Source organism: Thalia democratica, chromosome 1, assembly GCF_965202585.1.
Source record: "Thalia democratica chromosome 1, ktThaDemo2.hap1.1, whole genome shotgun sequence".
Classification (NCBI taxonomy): Eukaryota; Metazoa; Chordata; class Thaliacea; order Salpida; family Salpidae; genus Thalia; species Thalia democratica.
The window spans coordinates 69,039,631-69,060,624 of record NC_139165.1 but is presented as its reverse complement, the minus strand read 5'-3'; the positions used below and the strand labels follow the sequence as shown (position 1 = coordinate 69,060,624).

General features: G+C 25.0%; 1 protein-coding gene across 1 annotated transcript; it reads right to left on the bottom strand.

Moving 5' to 3' along the window:
* Positions 1–12,235: 12,235 nt before the first annotated feature.
* Positions 12,236–20,268, bottom strand: LOC145849184 (solute carrier family 52, riboflavin transporter, member 3-B-like). Its single transcript, XM_082954291.1, has 5 exons — positions 19,935–20,268; positions 18,757–18,905; positions 17,118–17,836; positions 16,364–16,446; positions 12,236–13,401 (listed from the first exon to the last, which is right to left on the bottom strand). Exons 1-5 carry the CDS (start codon positions 20,148–20,150, stop codon positions 13,192–13,194), a joined length of 1,377 nt encoding a protein of 458 aa, XP_082810417.1. The 5' UTR covers positions 20,151–20,268; the 3' UTR covers positions 12,236–13,191.
* Positions 20,269–20,994: the final 726 nt, after the last annotated feature.

The window sequence follows — 20,994 nt, the reverse complement described above, 5'->3', positions numbered from 1 at the left end:
GCCTAAATAAAAATAAAACATAGGTCTTGCAAAAATTTGAAAATTTATAAATAAAATTTTTATGAAATCGTTTTCTTTAAAAAAAAAAGAAGAGAAATCTAAACACTAAAGGTTTATAAAAAAGTTATTTTCTAGTTATAGTACAACAAAAATTATTTTTCTGCTAAAAAAAAGAATGTACTACTTGCAACTTTGCAATAGACCAAAGCTAAAGAAATCATTAGAAAAAAAAAATTTTAGTTTAATTGTACAGTTTCTGTCTAAACTCAAGATAAAACTGTTTTTTTTTTAAATAAATAACACCTCTCGCGTTACACCAGCCTGTTCAGGAAGTCGAACAACATTCGATGAAAGAGTTGAAAAGTTCTCAAGTTATACTTCAACTTTTTGAATTTTTCATCACTTTAACATAAATAGAAAAAAAGTTACTGCTCAAAAATATCTGCTTCGTTTTTAATTTTTTCAAATAAAAAAACTTTATTTCGAATTTGAAAAATACTTTATTTTGATTGAGTTTTATTCTTATACTAATCTATTAATTTTAAATATCAGTATAAATAGAAAAATATTATAACATAAAATTTTCTTAAAACTTTCAACTTCGAAAAAAAAACATTTTGTTCACCTAAAAGGAATTTCGTGAAGCAATAGCTAAAAAACTAGTTTTAAAGCTGTATAAACATAACTAACTAAAGCATAAAAAAAAAGCAGTTCTAACAATTTTTACAACTTCATTTTCAAACTCACAGGTGTATACAGTGTTAAAAAGTTAACTTGCACGTTTCGTAGCATAACCAGTTATTAGTTTTAGTTTCATTAGACCATTAGAAAAAACAAACTTTAGCAAGTAAGAAATAAAATAAAAATTTTACAGATAATTTGATAAAAAAAGATATTTTACAAAATACTAAAATACTTAAAAAAGAGCACATTTTTAAACAACTTGTATCCATTTGTTGTTATTTTTGAATTAGAAAACACTTTAACTATTTTCATAAGTTAAAAAGTCTGTAAAAAGTTCTATATACAAACATTAACAAAAGTAAGTTTTATAAGAATTTTATTTTACTTTATAGTAGCAGAAAAAGCATCTACCTATGGCTTTTTCAGAAAGTAAAGTGTTATCAGTAAAAACATTTCAAACATAACTTGATCTTGTGTTGAGCTCAGTATGAAAAGTCACTTGAAATGTTTGGTTTGGTTTCTAAAATTCTTAAACGCAAGCTTCAAGTGACTTTTTGTGTTTTAAATTAGCATGGAATAGAAACCATAATAAAAGTTTTAGCAAGTTTGCTGCTTATGCAGACTTTTTTGTTTAAGGTTATACACATAGCTGTCTTAGCTTTACAAATACAAATTTAAGAAACTTATAGAAATATTTGGCACAACACATGCTTTGGTCTAGTCTCTTGATGTGCAAACCTTTATTTACAATACATGTAATGATCTTTAGCGTAAGGAAAAGTCTGGAAAAGTGTCAAAAGTATTTATAAATTGAGTTTGTGAATACTTACAAAATAGTAGCAAAACAAGTAACGAAAACAAAAAATAATCTCTGTCTTCATTTTTAAACTGTTATGAAAAACTTAAGTAGGTTTAAAGTCCCTAATATTTAAGTTATATTAAGATTAAATCTATCAATTTTTTTGTTTTAATTAGTTTTAAGTTTATACTTTTGTTGTCATGAAGACTAAATATTTTTTTTAGTGTTTTTGTCAGGAAAATGTTTTTCTAAAGTAAAGCAAATTTTTAAAATTCTAATTAGGTAAAAATTCTATTTTTAACCTTCATTACTTTCTTTTACATGTGAAGTTGAAACCAAAATATTTCAACAAGTGGGTGTTATGCAATATATAAAGTTATAAAAAATATTTTCAATAATAATTAGGTAATAAGGTAAATCTGCTTTTCTCTAAATTAAAAAAGCAGATTATAAATTTAAGTAAAACCTAAGCCATCTAAATAAATCTTATATTCTGCATGTAAATTGCATTTGAATATTATAGATAAAAGAGTTGTAAAAGTTTTAGGAAACTATAAAGTTTAAAAAACTATAAAGTTTATATATGCAACTTCCTATGCGTAATGTTGAAATCATAAGTTTTATCACGTTTTCTTCGAGTGTTTGCAGAGTGTCACAAATACACAAGCCAATGTTTGAGCAGTCACACAATTTGAAAACCACCAACTTATAAACTTGTCGCAACCAAAAGTGCAAGAAAAAATAGTATTTGTTTTCGTACACCTAACAGGTTAAAAACAAACGGAAAAAAAATTGGAACACCGCTGTAACAATTCACACTGCAACATTTTTAACAATGCGTAAAAACACTCAAGAGCGGTGATCAAGATAACAAAGAGCCTGTTTTCATTCACAAACTTCCAACAATCGCAACTCAGCAGCGGTGGGTGAGACACTAAGCGCTTGTAATAGCAACTTAACAAAGGTCAACAGCTGGGGAGGCGAAGTTAATGCGTTTTTTCCCTAATATAATCACGATTTATTCCTTATTTTTGTTTTGTTTTCCGTTTAATAACTTGTGACTTTACTTTTATTGCCTGTCGTATCAGTCATCGGGTTTTTCAGTTTTTGTCATTACCTGTTTTTCTAACTTTGCTTTTTTTTTTCATTTAGCCTTACGATTTCGATTTTTGTTGTGTAAATAAACATTTGCAATTTTCATTTTCATTTATCATTGTATTTACAGTGCTAGTATTTCTTATTTACAACTCTGCTATATACTTATTTATTAATGCTAAAAATATTCTTCTTTCAATCATCTAAATTATTTTTTTATTCTAATTCAATTACATGCTTATTTTGTGGAGCTTATTATTCACACCTGAATTATTTTATTCGCCTAGTGAATATACACATTAATTTTACCAAATTAAAACTGCGGTTTAATGAGATAATTTAAGGGATTAGGTGCTTTAAACGTAATATACAATGATTTATTAAACACAAAAACACTTTTTTTATGATTTTCTTGGAAATAGTATATAACCGTAATTAACAAAAACGTTTAAATTTTCTTTACCAGTATGAAAAATGATCATTAAGCAACTAGCAGTAAAGTAATGTTTCAAATTTCAAAGTACAATACAAAGTATGTTTCCGCAACGATTAGTTCAACTAAGAGCAAAATTAAATTAAAATCTCTCTTTTTTTTTTGTTTGAGTTCATAGTCTAAATATCTAATTGTTTATTGTAAAATAGTTTTAAAAGTTATAAAACTGGTTATAAACATTAAATTAGAATTTAATATTCATAAAACATAAACAATATAAACATATGAGCTGATTATATTATAGTAGCTGCTAAAAAAATAAAAAACCTTATTAAGTTTCAAAAAAGTACTTTTCAATTTTGTTACTTAGTAATATAAAAAAAAAACTTTTCTTAGCAAACTGTTTGTATATTAAAAAGACTGGTATAATAAACTTTACAGAATATATTTCTAACAAAACAAAAAACTATTGACAAAGTTTTTGTAAGCTTCTTACTTATTTAATTATCTATACTTCTTTAAATATATTTTTATCTAAATAGCTAAGTATCTTCCGGTAGGTTATTTAATTAGGTTTAACAAAACGTGTCAGGTCGCAGCTATTTGAAAAAGTTTTGTCTATGAAAATGAGTAGTGTTGAAGTATATGATAAATAAAAAAATTCTGGCAATGCAGTAGCATTACAAGCGGACACTCTAAAGTTGTAGTATTATAATTGATTTTTACGCTTCTTACTATTTTATATTCGTATTAAATTTCAAAATAAAAAGTAACTTATTTGATTATTTCTAAAAATGTATATATTGTTATAATTTTGTTTATTACTCTTTTATATTTGATGTAACTTATAGAAATATTTTTGTTTATTGTGTTCAAGTTATTATTTTATTTATGTTTACTACTTATGTTTACAAACAAAAATCTATATTAATAATCTTACATAATACTCTATGTTTAAGAATAACATAGTTGCTAAACAGGTAACTGCAAAAATGAATGAGTTGCTGTTACATTTATAAACTAGTTGTTAACTTATATCAATTTATCTTTTAAGTAAAAATAAAATTCTTTTAGTTTAGTGTTTTCTCTAAATAGACTTTTTTTGTTCAAATGTTCAAAACATATGAAATAAATCTTTAAAGTTAGCTTTTAAACTATTAAATCAGTTAAATGTTTGATTTAAAAGTTTATTTTTGTTTCTATCTCACCTTAAAGCAAAAGTATATGCAGAGGAGCATTACTTGTTCTTACAAAGCAAGCATACGTTTTAAATATTCTTTAACTACAATTTAACATTATTAACGCTTTTAATGTTTATTTTTATTAGATATTTCAATTTAATCAAGTTCTCCAAGTAACATATTTTATTTCCTGGTTTTTTAAGTATTAAAAACTTATTGTGTTTTCTTAACGTAATCATATTCTATGCCTGTAGAAAACTAATTTTCGAAATATTTAAACTCTTTTAAACTTGTACTGCAAGTTTTTGGAGTTAACAAAAAAGTAAAATGTAACACTTGAGATCACAAAACAAAACTTTGATAACAGAATTTTCACTGGTTGCAGTCAGCTATACGAGCATTGAAGAATTGGGAGTTTCCATAAAAACTATTAGCAACTGGTCCAAAGTTATTTCTTAATTTCAAAAAAATATATGCAGTTTGTAAAGTTAAGTTGTTAGGATACATGCGCTGTGCAGTAGTGCGTAAAAGATTCATCTGGTTTATGCTTTCAATCAAAACGCTCACATTTTGCTGTTGTGCTACATTAGCGTAAGGAGACATCGCACTTGCTGGATGAGAGTTGGAGTACGGTGCGACGCTTCCATTGTTTCCTGAGTTCTGCAGTTGGATTTGCTGTGGTGAATGAATGAAGCTTGGATGCTGAGAGATCTGAACTCGCTGTGGAGCTTGTGGTTCTGGAAACAATCTGTTGTGTTCATTCCAGTACTCTCCGTTCAGAATTTTTGCAATATTTTCCGGTGTTTCCTTGATGATTTTGTTACGTTCAAAATTTTTTATTTTTTTAATTTTTACTGTTATAACTTCGCTTAGTTATAATACTTTTTGGTTCAAACTACACAGTAAAATTTTAGATTGACAAAAGTAGTTTTATTAAAAATAGTTTAGTTTTTTTGTAGGTTTTTAATTAAAAAGTAAGTATTGCTAACTAACCGGAGGATGAGGTTTTGACTTTCCTCCTGGCATACCGTCTCTTCTTATTGCTGTTTAAAAAAGAAAATTAGTTACTGAAGAACCAGCAACATTTGAGTATTTATACTTAAATTACTTATCATAGTTTTTATTATTTGTCTTATTAAGTGTTCAATATTGAAAGCCCTTGAAAAGTGTTAAAAGAGTTAGAACTGTTCATTTTGATTCTCGTTATTTATCAATTTTCGAACAAACCGATAAATATAAAAATGAAAAATTACTAAAAGCAGCATCTAAGCAGAGTACTTAAATATGTTGCTAAACTCGCAAACTCAGCAAGACTTTTCATTAACCATACAAACCGGCAACGGCCATGCCGACGTTGAGACACCCCTTCATCCTGCAGTAGCGACACTTGTTCCTGGTGGCGCGTGACATCGGGCAGTTGCCGGTGAACTTGCACTCGAACACCGCCCTTGAAACAATGTTGCGCTTGAAGAAGCCCTTGCAGCCCTCACACGTCAGCACGCCGTAGTGGAGGCCACCAGCCACGTCCCCACACACTCTGCAGTGCTTTGCTGTTTCATGTAAGTTCAGTTTGTTTTTAGCTTAAAATAAAACTTACCAGTTGATAAAACAAGTTCAAGTTGATAAAACTTTGTTTTTGAGTTTTTAGCGTAATGCAAGTTTGTATACATTAAATATAACAAATAAAAAATGAAAATGACAACGAGGTCTACTGTAAAAACATTTTTTACACCATGGTCGATTGTATGTAGTTTTAAGTATAAAACTTTACAAATAGAGTACTTTATAAAGGGAATAATTATAAAAAGTTTTGTTTTTTAAAAAGTTTTATAGAGAGTATCTAATGTATTATTCAAACAGTATAATACTTACTAAAAGAACTTCTAAGTTTTCCACCGGCTTTTGATTTCATTCTTTTGTTGTCTAAACTTATGTTTTCTGATAAAAAATAAACAAAGTTCTAACTAATAATTTGCTAAATTGTAAGATAGAAGGAATTATTAATTTTAGAATATTTTATATTTTAAATAAATATAAAATAAATACTTATAAAATTAGCAACTATGACAGAGATAAAATCGAAAATTTGATAAAAAGTTATAAAACAGTTCTGAAACTTGGATGCTAATTTTAGACCTAATTGGATGCTAAGACCAAATTTATATACTATCATTATAGTTTTCTGTTTCAATTGCTTCAAATTCAAACAAATATAATTAGTCTTCTTTAAACTTGTGCTGTAACAATAACTACGATTGACTAAATGTTAAGTATTTGCGTAATAATGTTTCTTTTTACGTAAGAATATTATAGTTTTAAGTATCTCAAATATTCCCTTGGTTGTGTGTTGTTCTTCATGATTTTTTTTGTCTTTATCAAAATCGTTTTAAATAAAAAAGTTTTTTTTATTTTAACAAAAAAATCTACAAATTTATAAATATTCGTTATATTGCCTAAAGTACTTTAAAATTCTTCTTCAGTAGGCAATTAGCTCTTTTAGGTCAGTTAGGCTCTTTTTACGTAATTAAGTTTTTTTTTTGCATTATGTTAATTAGTCTTTGGAGTATCAATATTGTAAAGTTAGCTCTTTTTAGAAGAAATAATTAAAAAACAAACCATGATTGTTTCTGGCTACCATTGATGGCCGGCCATTAGAAGAAAATGGTTGAATGAGAAATGATGAATCCGCAACTAAAATAAAAGTTTTGAAATATAAAATTTTTATATTTGTATTTCATTGAGCTTATTTCTAAAATAAGATTTACTAATATAAGTCAAAAAAAAAAACTAAAATTTATCACATATGTGATCATAAATTCATCATTTTCTGCCTTAATTTACGCTGAGTGTGTTATAATCATATAAGTTAGGCAACTGAAATAGAACAGGCCCAAATAAGAGCACGCTTTAAGCTACAAACAATGTTTATATTTTTTCTAAGTTTTTTATTTTGTTTAAACTAAAAAACATCTACGGTTAGTTACTTTATAAATTTATAAACGTTAAATTATGAACAGACTTATAATAAAATTCTTAAAAATAAGTTTTATTATAGTCTTACTTTTGTTTTGATTTGAGCTGCACTCGCTTTCAACCATCTTTACTAGTGTTATTAACAGTTAAGCAACAAAAGTAAATCTAAAAAACATTCTTTATTTGTAACTCAATCAAACACTTTTTTTGACTTAAATTTAACATGGAAGAAAGTTAAGTGAAAATAAAGTTACTTTAATAACATAAAAACAGTTAAAGTTTTTTTCACATAAGTACAATTTTTTATGTCATAGGTTTTTCTAAGCAAAAACTTAAGTGCTTAAAGTTGATTATTTTCTTTTTTTGATTAACAGTTGCAATAAAGATATCAAGCTATTAAAGTTAAAAAAGTATATAAGATAATAAAGTTCTACATACAAATAAACCATTTATCTTCATCATTACAGAAAAATATTTTAATTAAAAGTAGTTAAAAATAACAAATATTACTATCTTCGTAAAAGATGCCTCCTTGATATTTTTTAATTTATATAAATATCTGATTATAAAAAACATACGTCTTTTAGGTTTTAATATTTTGGTTGAGAAAATAGAGGTTTATTTTCCAAAGATATAAAATTCTAGTAAAACTTTAAAACTGTTGTAAATATTTTAATTTGTACCAACTAGATATAAAACTAAACAAAACAGCTATTTATTATAACAAAGTTAAATACAAAAGTTGTTGCACTGCAGTTTTAATTTTACAAACTGTTATATAATTCTAATAAAATTAGATTAATAAGTACTTAAATTGACGTTCAAAATTATAAAACTTTTGTTTATCCTCCTACTATTATGTAATATCAGACAAATTTCAAATATGAAAATTAATTGAATAGAATTTTATTATCAACGCCTATTTTCACTTATTTATAAACACGGAAATAATTAAATACATTGTTTGTATTAAAACTTTTCCAATAATATTGAACTATAGAAAAAAGAAGGCACAGAATATTTGGTCTTTGAACCTTTATATAATAAACAAGACTTAGGTATAAAATACTACACGAAAATGAATGCTTTCAAAGTACTAAGCAACTTATTGTAAATCATAGTTTCAAAAATATAAGCAGCTATACAACAAGAAACTTACAGTAAAATTTTAAGCAGGTTGTGACTACAAAATTATAAAGTCAAATGGTTAATTTTTCGGACACATAAAAACTTCTACCTTTACATAATTTGAGTAGAAAAAAAGTAATTAACATTGCTTTAGCTGGTAAAAGAATACTAAAAAACTTAATGTCTACATTTTAAAAGAAATGTTTGTATGTTTATATACTATACATATTTTTTGAAAATTAAATAAAAACCAGAAATAACTTTCATTAAAATATTCATTTCAAATTTCCTTTAGCTAAAGAAAAAAAAAAGCACAAAAGTGTACAGATACCATTTTAATTTATTCATTCTTTTTAACAATTCGGCTTAAAAATTAAAAAAATTCAAAAAACTACAAGAAAAAAATATGTTTAAGTTAAGTCATTTAATTATGAATCAAATGTAGTTAAGCCAAATGATCTACAGAAATACGAAAACTATTTTAAATTTCGCTAATTGTTTACAAAATCTTTTAACACAATAAAAAGTGACTTTTATTTAATACAAAAATTATAGTTAAAATTTATAAAAACCAATTGCCATTTGCTTAAAAACATTACAAAATGATAAAAATATAAAAAGAACAGTGCTCTTAAAAATACTGATACTTTCGCTTATTTTATAACAAATATTATATATATCTATAAAAATCACTGATTTGATGTATTAATTAATTTATTTAAAGTTTTCAAACACTTTCTTTTATTTGTAAAAATATGAAAAAAGTGGTGTATACCAATGTTTAAAGTTAAATGCATTTTAAAACATATGTGCTACTTGTAATTTACAAAAGTAAAACTCTTTAAAATTAATTAAAAAATAAAGTTTTTAGTTGTTAATACATAAACTTTTAACTGTTTTTTTTTATTTGGACATTTTCAAAAAAAATATTTAAGAAATATAAAGTTTTAGCTATCCTTAGTTTTCAGACTTTATATACATATAACAATTTTATTTTTCTATAATTTAGTTAAAAATTTTGAAAAGAATGTAATTAAGTTTTATAAGTGATAAGAAATTATTTTAATCAACATGAAAATATCAAATAATATGTTTGGACGATAACGAACTCAAATGATTTTATTTGCTTTATTTTTATTTGTTTTCTTTGCGTAAAAGTTTAGTCATGAAAATAAAAGCTAAAAATCTAATTATTGATAAAGCTAATACAAACTTCTTATTAATCAAGAAACAAGTTATACCGAGGAGTTATACTGAATATCCGTAGATAAAAATTAAATCAAGTAAGCTACATTTTAAGAATACACTAGTCTAGTTTTAAAAAATATTGTCTAAATAACTTTTATTATTTGTAAATGATAGTTTACAAAAAAGCGAGAATATACTTCAATTCTTACATGTAGATATTACATTTTTAAATATAAAACTCATTTATATTTTAAAAAACCATTTACAAAACTTGTGTTTAAAAAGATTCCAAATACAATAAAACCAGCTTTAATTCAAAGACCCTTTTAAAACAGTATAGTTTATGAAAACTTTTTACAGCTATTAAAATGTTAAGAAAAATCAAATTTTTATACTTACTAAACAATAATACTTAATCACATGCACTATTGTATTTATACTTTTATACGTTGTGCTTTAGATCATAGTGATATTTAATTATTATAGTTTACAATGATAACTAACTTTTAAACACCACTGTAGTTTATCAATTAGTACCACTTTAATTGTAAGCTAGATTAATGAAAGCACAACTTTGTTGATCGTTTAAATTGACTATGTTTTTAAATTTCTAACTTAGTAAAGAAGAATGAGATTTTGATAATTCATTCAATGCAAAATTAGACAGTTGAATTTCTAACCACAGTAAGGCACATTAGAGTAATTCATAAAAAAAGTAGTTTGAGCGTTTTTGAATGCTACAGTTATATTTATTTTTACTTAAACTGAACCAGTTGAATGAACAAGCACATAAGTATAGAAAAAAACTAAACCAAACTTAATTACAATATTAATTTTTTCAAAGATTACTAAAAATAATTTATGATTAAGTTTATGTTGGACTTTGAGCTAGTAGCAATTTAGTTACATAACTTATTTTATTCTTTAACTCTTCTTTTTCTACGATTTCATCCTGTTGCTAAACACTTCTTAAACACAGTTTAGCTATTAAAGCTGTAATGTTAAAATATTATAAAAAATTGATGTTTTGCGTCACCTAAAGTTGTTTTTAAATAAATGTTTCAAAAACTAAAAAAATATATATTAAGATACTTTTTCTAAGCATACAACTTTCTAAACTAATTATCGTTTTTTTATAGTCATCAACGTAAGGGATTATAGTTAATAACACATGAAACACTCGTTTCTAATAGCAGCTAATTTCGAGGATTAGAGAAATTAAGATTTGCAGCATTTACCAAAAATTTCACAGGTTAAAACTTTAATTTTACAGAAACTACAGTCTTCTATCTTTTGTTTTTCAACATCAAAACTTTTCTTATAAGTTGAACTGCTTTTTAGACTTAATGTTATACTTTATAATTCAATATTTGTTTAAATAGTGATTTTTCCATAAAAAATAGTTTAAAATGAAAAGTTGTTTTGTATTCATCAAGTATGACTAAATTAATATTAAAATATTTTAAATGTAATTTCAGGTATTCTTAAAAACCAATACTATATATTGAGTACAATCATCAAGTATATAATTTTGATTTACAATAATAGTAGTCTAGTAACGAGAATTTAATCAATATGTATCTTTGTAGTAAGTTCTATATTTAACTTATTGGTTTAATGTTTACTTGATTATTCAAAATATAATTGAATGCAATCTAAAAACTTAATTCATTCTTCCTTAACATAGACCATTTAACTTCCTTTACAAAAAGTTATTAGTTAAATTTTGAAAAGTGATTATATACTGACAACATTTAATAAGACTTGTGATTTTTTTACCTACTATACAAAATTTTTATTAAAAAGGTCTTCAAAATATTTCAAAATAAAACTTAAATGTGAATTATAACTTGATTGATTAGCTTCTTAATAAGTTTTCCTAAACCTTACATAAATATATATTTTAACTTCCTTTACATTTACTAAACCGTTTTATAATTCTTACAAACTGGTCATGGGTTTCAATTTTTATGTTTGCATGAATGGATACTTGAATTGTTATGTAATTTGTTGTTGCATAAAAATTTGAAACCGCTAAATATCCTAATAAGTGATTGGTCAATCTTTAAATTATAATTCCAGTTTAGACGTTGATACCTGTTGATTAGCTACATACCAAACTTTCTAAAGTCTTGATCATGAGTTCCTTATTTTTGCATGAATAGGTTTTAAAAAGGTTTGTTGTTGCATAAAAGGTGCTAAGTACTTTACATAAGGAAGTAATCTCACTACATTTAGTGAAATAGTGTTATTTAGTTCTTAGAAAATAGATCTGGTCAATGTACCAACTGCTTTTCATTTTGTAACATACGAAAATATCATAAAAATTTATTCCTATAATAAGTGTTTAGTAACATAAGTTGATAAAAATTTAGTTTTAATATAGGTGGCTAATATAAAAGCATGTGTAAAAACCTATCAGATATTAAATTATAAATACTGTGCGCAGACATTTGGTGTGCGATACACTTTGTAATGGTACATTAATTTCTCAGTTAGATTTTACATATGTTTTCTAAAGTTAAATAATTTGTTGAGTTCTAAACATTTCATTACAACCAAATTTAAAGAAAATTATAAAGTATTAAAAAAAAATGTTATATTGATCAATTGAGATTTTAAATAGTAGTAAAAACGCATCTTTATGAGTAGTGAAGTTTTACATCGTATCATGATTTAGTAAAAATAAATGAAGCCTATTATATATATATATATATTTTTGTTTAAGGACTAACATTTTTTTTTCAATTTAATTTCAACAATTTGACACTTCAAAATTAACAACAACACGATCACTTTCAGCACTTTTCTACGTAAAAAAAGACAAAAGATAAACTTGTAAACACAGATATAAAAAAATCTAAAAGTTTAAAATTCTATAAATGAACATTCAATTTGTAAAAAATTGTAAACCACATACCGTTGCAGAAAGAAACTTAATAAGACTTATAATTGAAAATATTAGAAAGTGATCTAAGGTTGAAATAGCAATACGTTTTTAAACTTATGTATAAATGTGTTGTTTTTCGTATTAAACACTTGTACCCTGAAATGAAGTATAAAAACATATAAAACATAAATCTTACTATCTAAATTAAACAGTTTAAAAGCTTAATACTTGTTTCACATAGGTTTTTTATCGCTATAAAGTTGATTAAAAAAGTGATTTTTTTATTTATCGATCAATTGATATTTGTTAGACTTTTAATGTTAGGCAATGGAAACTTTAAGACATAGATTATTTATATTTCAAAAACAAAGATTATGATTAGAATTCTTTTTTGATTCATTGAACTAAAGTTTTTTATAATTTTTTAATTATATTATTAAAGTACAAAAAACATGAATTTAAAAATACACTAAATGATAAAAAGACTACAAATTAATACGATTTAGAGAAAATGAAAAGAAAACTTAAATATATAATCAATTCAAAAAATACTAAAGTGTTAAAATTAGTTTTATATATTTTATCAAAAAACATTTTTATTAAATTTATTCCATTATGTGATTACTAAAAAACAAAAGCAGCATTCTACTAAAACATTTTTTTAAGAAATTGTACTGAAAATCTTTATAAAACATATTTTTTGATTACTTTTCCAGTCAGAAAATTTCTACAGATACTTTTAAATATCCGCATGAAAACAGTTCGCTTCTGTGCATAGCTTTTAGAAAGAGAGCAACTCACCCGGAAGAAAACAAACCGATTATGCGCAGTTGTTGGCACATGAGTTTCCACTTTTGAACGTTCCATCCTGCACGATTGGAAACAAACTGAACGCCCCGGTCATGCTGCCCAGTTGGACCACTGCCCCGTACCAGAGCAGGGAGTGTTTGTGGCCCCTTTCGCGGAAGACTTGAGCCACGCACACTTTCACATACGAGGCCATTCCCACCCACAGTATCTGCCCGGCGACCTGGTATAATTAAAAAACAGGCTGTTATTTTTGTTTTTTTTTTGTAAATTTTTTAACTTTATTGTTATCAAATTAAAGCTTATGAACTGTGTTTACTTTTTTTAGATTATTTAAGTTAGGAAAAAAAAAACTTTTTGTAAATTACGTAATTCACAACTGTATATACTATGTTTAAATACTTTCTAAAACAATTGTAGTTCCTAAACGTAAAGTAAGAGAGTGCAATTTACAATGTACCTGAATGTAAATTATTGCAACACATAAGATAATAATTTATCAATCTGCGTGAGACTGAAGTAATGTCAACTCGTTTAATGCCAAGGAATTCATTTGATTTTGTTTCTTATATAAGAAGTAGTAATTAGCTAGAAAGTTGTTATTCATATTCTGAAGTGTTACATAAAAAATTGGAAAGCAGTCAAGTAACGAACAATTATCATTGTTTTGGTTCAATAGAATAAATGTTTAAATATTTGCACTTTATATTCGATAACAATAACGTTGCGGATTTTAAATTAATTTTAATGTTTACAGAAAGAAGTATACATGCAAAAGTGCAATGTCATATAAAAAGTAAACGCACACTGTTAATTTAAAACAAAATGAGGAATATAAACTTTTTAAAACGTGACAAAAGTAGTTGAAGCAAAGATAAGTTATCATAAACAGCTGCTGCCTACGGTTTATTTAAATATGAAAACATGATAAAAAGTGTTAAGTCGATTATTTGTAACTCTAACCATTTTTCATAAAACAACATTAGTTCTTATAAAAACTATATATATGAGTATGACTACTATAGACACTGATTGTTTATATAGGGGCAGTACGTTGTATAATGCTCATTAAAAACATGACAATGCAGTAATGCATTGCAACATTTCTAGTAAACTAATTTTTACTGCTTCTTATGTCTAATAGTTGTGTTAGTTAAACTCATATGTTTTTATAATGTTTTGAAAATGATCAATGCTGTTTAATTTTGAAATAAACACAACTCCAGAAAAGAGAACAAAAATTGTTTGTTTGATTAAAAACCAAAAAAACTTAAAGCAATGTATTTATACAAGTTAACCCAAAAAGTAAATAATACAAAAACTATCTAAATAAAAACATTAAATTTTGGATTAATATTTTGGAAAATGATGTTTATTAAAAATGTTAAAAATTTTTAAACACTCAAATTCATTTGTAAAATTTATGATAATAATAATGACACATCAAAATTATTTGAGCCATCTATTTTTTAAGTAATATTTTTTTTTAAGCACATAACTTTATAAAACTTATAATTTTAGCATAAGTACTATTAATACATTTAGTTTAATATATTATAGAATCTAAAACTGTAGCTGTTAATACTTAAAAAAGGTAATGGTATTTATAAATGATTATTACAGTGATTATAATGTTTACAACTTAAAATTCGTTAATCTAAGATGTCCCTTAAATAACTTTGCATTTAAAAAAATTCTATATGTTATCTATCATAAGAATTTTTATAGACTAATGGTAATGTTGCTTTTTCCAAGAAAAATAGTAAAACAATTATCACAAAAAACTTATTTTGAGTAACTTTCGCTTTTTTGTTATTTATAAAAAACTTTCTTTTTAAATATCTTTTGTATCATTTACTTTGTTTTTTAAGTATGAAAAGGGAAAACAAAAAGAGTGAACAAACTTTAGTTAGAAATTATTAAACTGTTTTTTTTTTAATAAAATTTATTGCCTTAAACAAAAACCGGTCTTAAAAATTTGCTATAGGGCATTCCATTGGTGGGCGATTTGAACAAAGTCAAATCTGTTTTATACTTTATTAGATTAAAATATAACACAATTTTATTTATCTACTATGCTTATATATTTCTAAAAGCATTTATATTATAACTTTTTCTATATAATCTAAGAAACTAATAAAAACAAATGATACAAATCTTTTTAAACAGTCATTTGGTTAAAAGTATGAAAATTTAAGCTAAGTTTAAGTTGTAGAAAAAAAAAGTTATTAGATTTTACCAGGATTTCCTAAACTCTTTTTCGTAACCGCTCCTTTTTCAGAAAGTTAGAAAATGATTCCCTTATTTATTACAAACCCAAGAATATCTACTGTAAGTTTTGAATTTCCCATGAAATGTATAGACCTTTTTTCAAACCCTAAAATATCTACAATAAATTATTTGTGCTGCTTTACTAGTTATCGTCCTCATTTTCTTTACTCTTCCATCAAAACCACAGATTATCTAGTATAGTAGTTTTATAGGTGATTGAAATCTGTACACTCTAAACTGGAAAAAAATTACACGTTAAACTGGTACCCAAGCTCAAAGCTGCACTTTATATTTGCTCTTCATTTCAAACCCCAAAACATTTAGTGTAAGCTTCGAATTTCCCAAACGTCAGAATATCTAGTGTAATTAGCTGCTTTACTAACTTCTCCTATTTTCAAAAAATTCAAAATCGCCCCTTTACAAGTTATTTTCCCCGACTTATTGAAATCACCCATATTGGGAAACCGTCGTTTAATTTTATTTAACTAAACACAAAAAATAATAATGTATATTCAGTTTTTTTATTATTAAACAAAAAGAGGTAATTTTTTAAGTAAATTCTATTATTAAAATGAGTGTTCTAGATACAAGTCTCAACAAATAACAATATACTTCTTTTAAAAACAAATTAAATTTCTAAATTAAAAAAAAATTATCTTGAAAAATAAAAACAAACCAAAGTTTCGTCTTTCTGTTTTTCACCAAGGTTAAATACTTTTATAACTATAAATGTTTTAAGCTATTAAAATAAAAAAGTAGAGAGTTTTTAACACTATCTATACTGAATTCCACAATTAAGCTTTGTACTAGACTTTTGAAAACTGGTTATGTTCTACTCATTTAAAGTAAAATTATATAAAACTTTATAATTTAAAATATATTGTTATAAAATTTTAACAAGTTACTTTACTTACCATTAAAATAGCACCATGAGGTTCGTTTACAAACAATGGACATGGACTCTGAATTGCCAACAGCAACAAAAATGCACTAAAACCTGCAAATAAATTTTTGCTTATAATAATGTTAGTTTGGTTACAAAAAATCGGTGTCTTGGCTACTCATAAACATTTGGATTTATGGTAACCATATTTATTAAAATATCTTACACTTTTAGGTACTAAAATACAAATAACTCAGGAGTCCTAAATGTCTCAGTATTTATCTAATAAAATAAATTATTAATAAATATATAAACCACTATGAATTTTAGAAGAGCTCTATTATACATTGTATATCAGCTATTATGTTAAAGAAGATTTCAAGAAAATAGAAAAAATAATATTGTTAAAATTATGTAAAGTGTCTCAGTTCAAAAATGACATAGATATATCAAAATGATATTAGGTTTAAAATAATAAATTGCTTTAATTTTTCGTAAACAATAAAATTTTACTGCCAATTTTACAGTTTTAACAAGTTTAAAATAATAAAAATCAAGGAAAACTTAAGTTGTAAGCTATCTTCTTTCATCCTTTAAAAATAATAGTAAAGTATAGTTTGATTTAAATTATTTTTTTACCATGAATTACACTTAATTTGTTTAACTCGTTAAAAAATCATTAAAATAAGTACACACAACACATTCTAATAACTCCTCACTTATATTTTAATTTAACCTGATAAACACGGTTTCAGTTTCAAAACAATTTATTACAAAAAACTAACCGAGACTTGCAAGAAAACATACTCCAATTGCAACTGCAGAAGAAATTGGAGCCAGCAGAGCAATGATACATGCAGTAGGGTTAGCCATGTTTCCAAGCGCTTGTGCTAAGTGGTACGGAGTTTCACCATATGGAAGGGAAGAATAAGTTGACAATGAAGGCAAAACACCATTAGATAGGGCGTTAACTATGAAAATAATAACTAAATAGTAAATGTACTCCTTGTGGCTGAGAGACTTTACAGGTTCTAGCAGGCCTGCTCTTGAACTCAAACCCTGAGTCTTAATTTCAGTACCGCAACAGTCAAGCTGCTTAGACTCTCCTGTGTTTTGTAGTTCAACAGATTCATAAACGTCAAAATCATCCTTTTCTCTGATTATATGCAAAGCTTTGCACAACTTGGAATGGTTAAGAATCAAAAACGCAGATGAGCAAATTACCATCATCAAAAAAACCAAGCCAAAAAATATAGAAACTGAAAACCTAGGATCAAGTGGAACAGCCTGTATAGACCATGTTGTTAAATTGGTTGCACTGTCAAAATATGAAACATTTTTACAATTTGTATCCGAGGCACCTTGAATAAGAGCAAACACAGAGGGAATAAAACCACTTAGACCTTCTCCAATAAAGTAAGTTGTCAAAAACAAACTGGGAAACATTTTCATGAATGGTAGAAATGTTACTGAAGATGTACAGTCAACAAAAGAAATAAAAAACCTGTATAAAACAATATAATTTTATTAAGTTCAATTTTTTTTCTTATTTTATATCATTAGCTTTAACACCAAAAGGTAAGCTTCTTATTGGAATTATTACAGTAAAATAAAAAAGCTAAATATTAGTATAAAATAAAAAAACAATTGAAAATAAAGGCTAGTCATTTTCATTTGCAGTCTTCAATGTAATTACTTGAGGACTGTTGTGCTTCTGTTACTTAAAATAATTACTTTAGTATTTGAATTTTGCATACAATATCCATAAACAACAAAACTTCTTATTTTTAAAAATTACATATTTGTTTAAAATCATAGGAGTTTTGTTAATTATTCAAAATTGATTTTTATTTTCATAATTATAGTAATAATTTATTTGAATGTAATCTAAAATTTAAACTTATGAATAATAGTCAAGTATTACTGACAATCAAAAAGTATTTGAACATTTAATAAGTATTAAGTGAGATTTTTCGTTATTTTTTAACCTTACATTATAGGATTTACTTAAAACTAATATAGATAAGGTGGAACACTTGCAAAATATAAGCCACAAGGATTTTTTAAGTATGAAAATTAAAATCCTTTTAATAATGTTATTTTATTGTTTCATTAATGTAAAATGTTAAAACTTTTAATCTTAATGAATTTTTAAAAGGCTTCAAAACTAAACTCATATATACTTATTTCCCTGATTTCTTCTAAATAATTTCTTATAAAATATAATACCATAAAAACTAGCTTTAGTTGATAGAGTGTATAAACTTTAAAGGCAGATAAGAAGTATACCCTTAAATTAAATTATATCAAAATATTATTGCTGTTGTATGTTTATTGTTAATCAAATTTAAAAAAGAAACTATTTGTTAAGAAAAGTTATCTTACAAATTAGATTTGAGATAATAATTTTAAAAACAAACTAACCATAATATGAATAATGGTAGACTGTGATTTGATGAACCAAACATGACAGTACGGTCCCAAACAAAAATTAAGCAAAAACATGCACATGAGCCCAATAACAAAATGAAATAAATCCACCTTCTTTCATTTAGTCTTCTTCGACAAAAAATCTAAACAATTACAATTATATTACTTCTAAAATTACATTTAACACAATTAGATCTATTAGTTAAGCTATTTGTTAAATATGCATATTACAGTATTGCTACTATAAGTCTACTACAATAATTAATTATGGACAAATAATGTTTTGAAACAATTAGCTTCACAAATAAAATTAAATGATATGATTTGTTGATTTATAGCTATAGTACTGACTCCTTGTATTGGCAATTACAGATAGTACATCAAGGATTTACATTACGTTTTAATAGAAATTGAAAAAGTATAAAAAGCTACCTAATTTACTACTTGTAAATACTACTTAGTTGTAAATTTTACCAATTTCAAATACTGTTTATGAATATTGGGGGTATATCATCTCTAAATATATACAATTGTTTCTGAAACTATTCCAAAAACATTTAAAGCTTAAAAAGAGAAGGATTGTTTGTAGGATTTTTTTTAATTATGTTCTTTAAATAACAGGTAAAGTCTTTAAAAATTTTTCTGTGAATTACTTAAAAACTTACTAAGTTTCATAATAGTATCAAATATAAATAAACAAATTAACAAAACCTATATAAAATTTTAATCTCAGACCTTGTCTAATTTTTTCTAAAAGGATCTTATTTTAAGATAGTACACATCTAGAACTTAAAAAATCTAACTATTATCAATTAATTCATTTTTAAAATACAAACCAAAATTAAAACAATTTATTATCATTTAATAATACTATTTATTTGCTACAACACAAATACATTTTTCTTGCTTTTAAGTGTAGACTAAGGGTTGCAGCAGCAAACAACTGTCAGTAAATTTGAAGTCATTTTTGATTAACAGCTAATAGTTTTATAACACCTTATTTTTACAAATTTACAATCTTTTAACTAAAAAAAAATTCTATTTATGGCAATTTTTTTTGCTAATTTTACATATGAAACATTGGAAGTGTTCACTTAAAAATATTTTTTATTAAGTATTTTTTACTAGAATAATTAAATGATTTTAACAAATTTATACAACATAAAATTTACCTGCATCAAGGTTACAATGATAGGTCCTAAATTACCAGCTTGGGTAATGATTGTCAAGTAAGATGCAAGATTCCAACTTTCTGGCAAAACTGGCACCATGACAGGTAGTTCCACCCATATTCCGTTTACTGCAACCCAGGCTCCAGCTCCAAAAAGAAGTACAAATATGTGTACAAGCAAATTAGAGTCACCAAGACAAAAACTTGATAACCCCATAATGAACTCTTAATTTATCTATATTTTAATGTGTCAATAAAATCATATAATTATATACTAAATAAACATTTTAGAAACAAATAATATGTTTAATCATATATTTTAAAGCTTTAATACATGCACATTGCACTGTGTATTATTTATACAGGGTGTATCAAAAATAAATGTAAGTGTCTCAAAAAATGTCTACACGCTGATATTTATTAACTTTGAACACTTATCAACATTGTAAAGTTAAAACCTAAATTGTTTTTTTTTTTTATAGAATGAAACAATAAATTGTTATCAGATGAGACCAAGTGATGTTAGCTAGACATAAAAAAGCACATATTTATTTTCTTTAAAGTTAAATTTTAACTAACATGGTTTAGTTTAACAAAAAAACAATATATGGTTTTAATCTGTAAAAAATCTAGCAATTGACTTATCAGCTTTTTTTTCAGTTACTCCAAAAAAATGTTTATATATTTTCTTTAAAATCCAGACACTGTGTAAAAACAAGTTATGTTTAAATAATTTCATTTAAATGTATTTAAATTATCTCAAAAAATGTAGTAGAAGATATATTTTTAATGAAATAGCTTTTTTTGCAGTTTTAGTTTGCGCCTCCCATAAGGAACCAAGTGTTGCCTCCGACTTTGACCGGCTATATCTCAAAAATAATTTTTAGTTTTTTAAATTTATAAAAAGCAACTTTTAGCTTAGTTAAAACTTAATAAAATAAAATTGAGAAACTCCTTTTTGTCCATAATGAAACAATTATAATACTTTAAACGGCATTCATATGTGATGCACATCTAATCAAGGGATAGTTATAGGATAAATAAAGGATAGTTCTGAATAA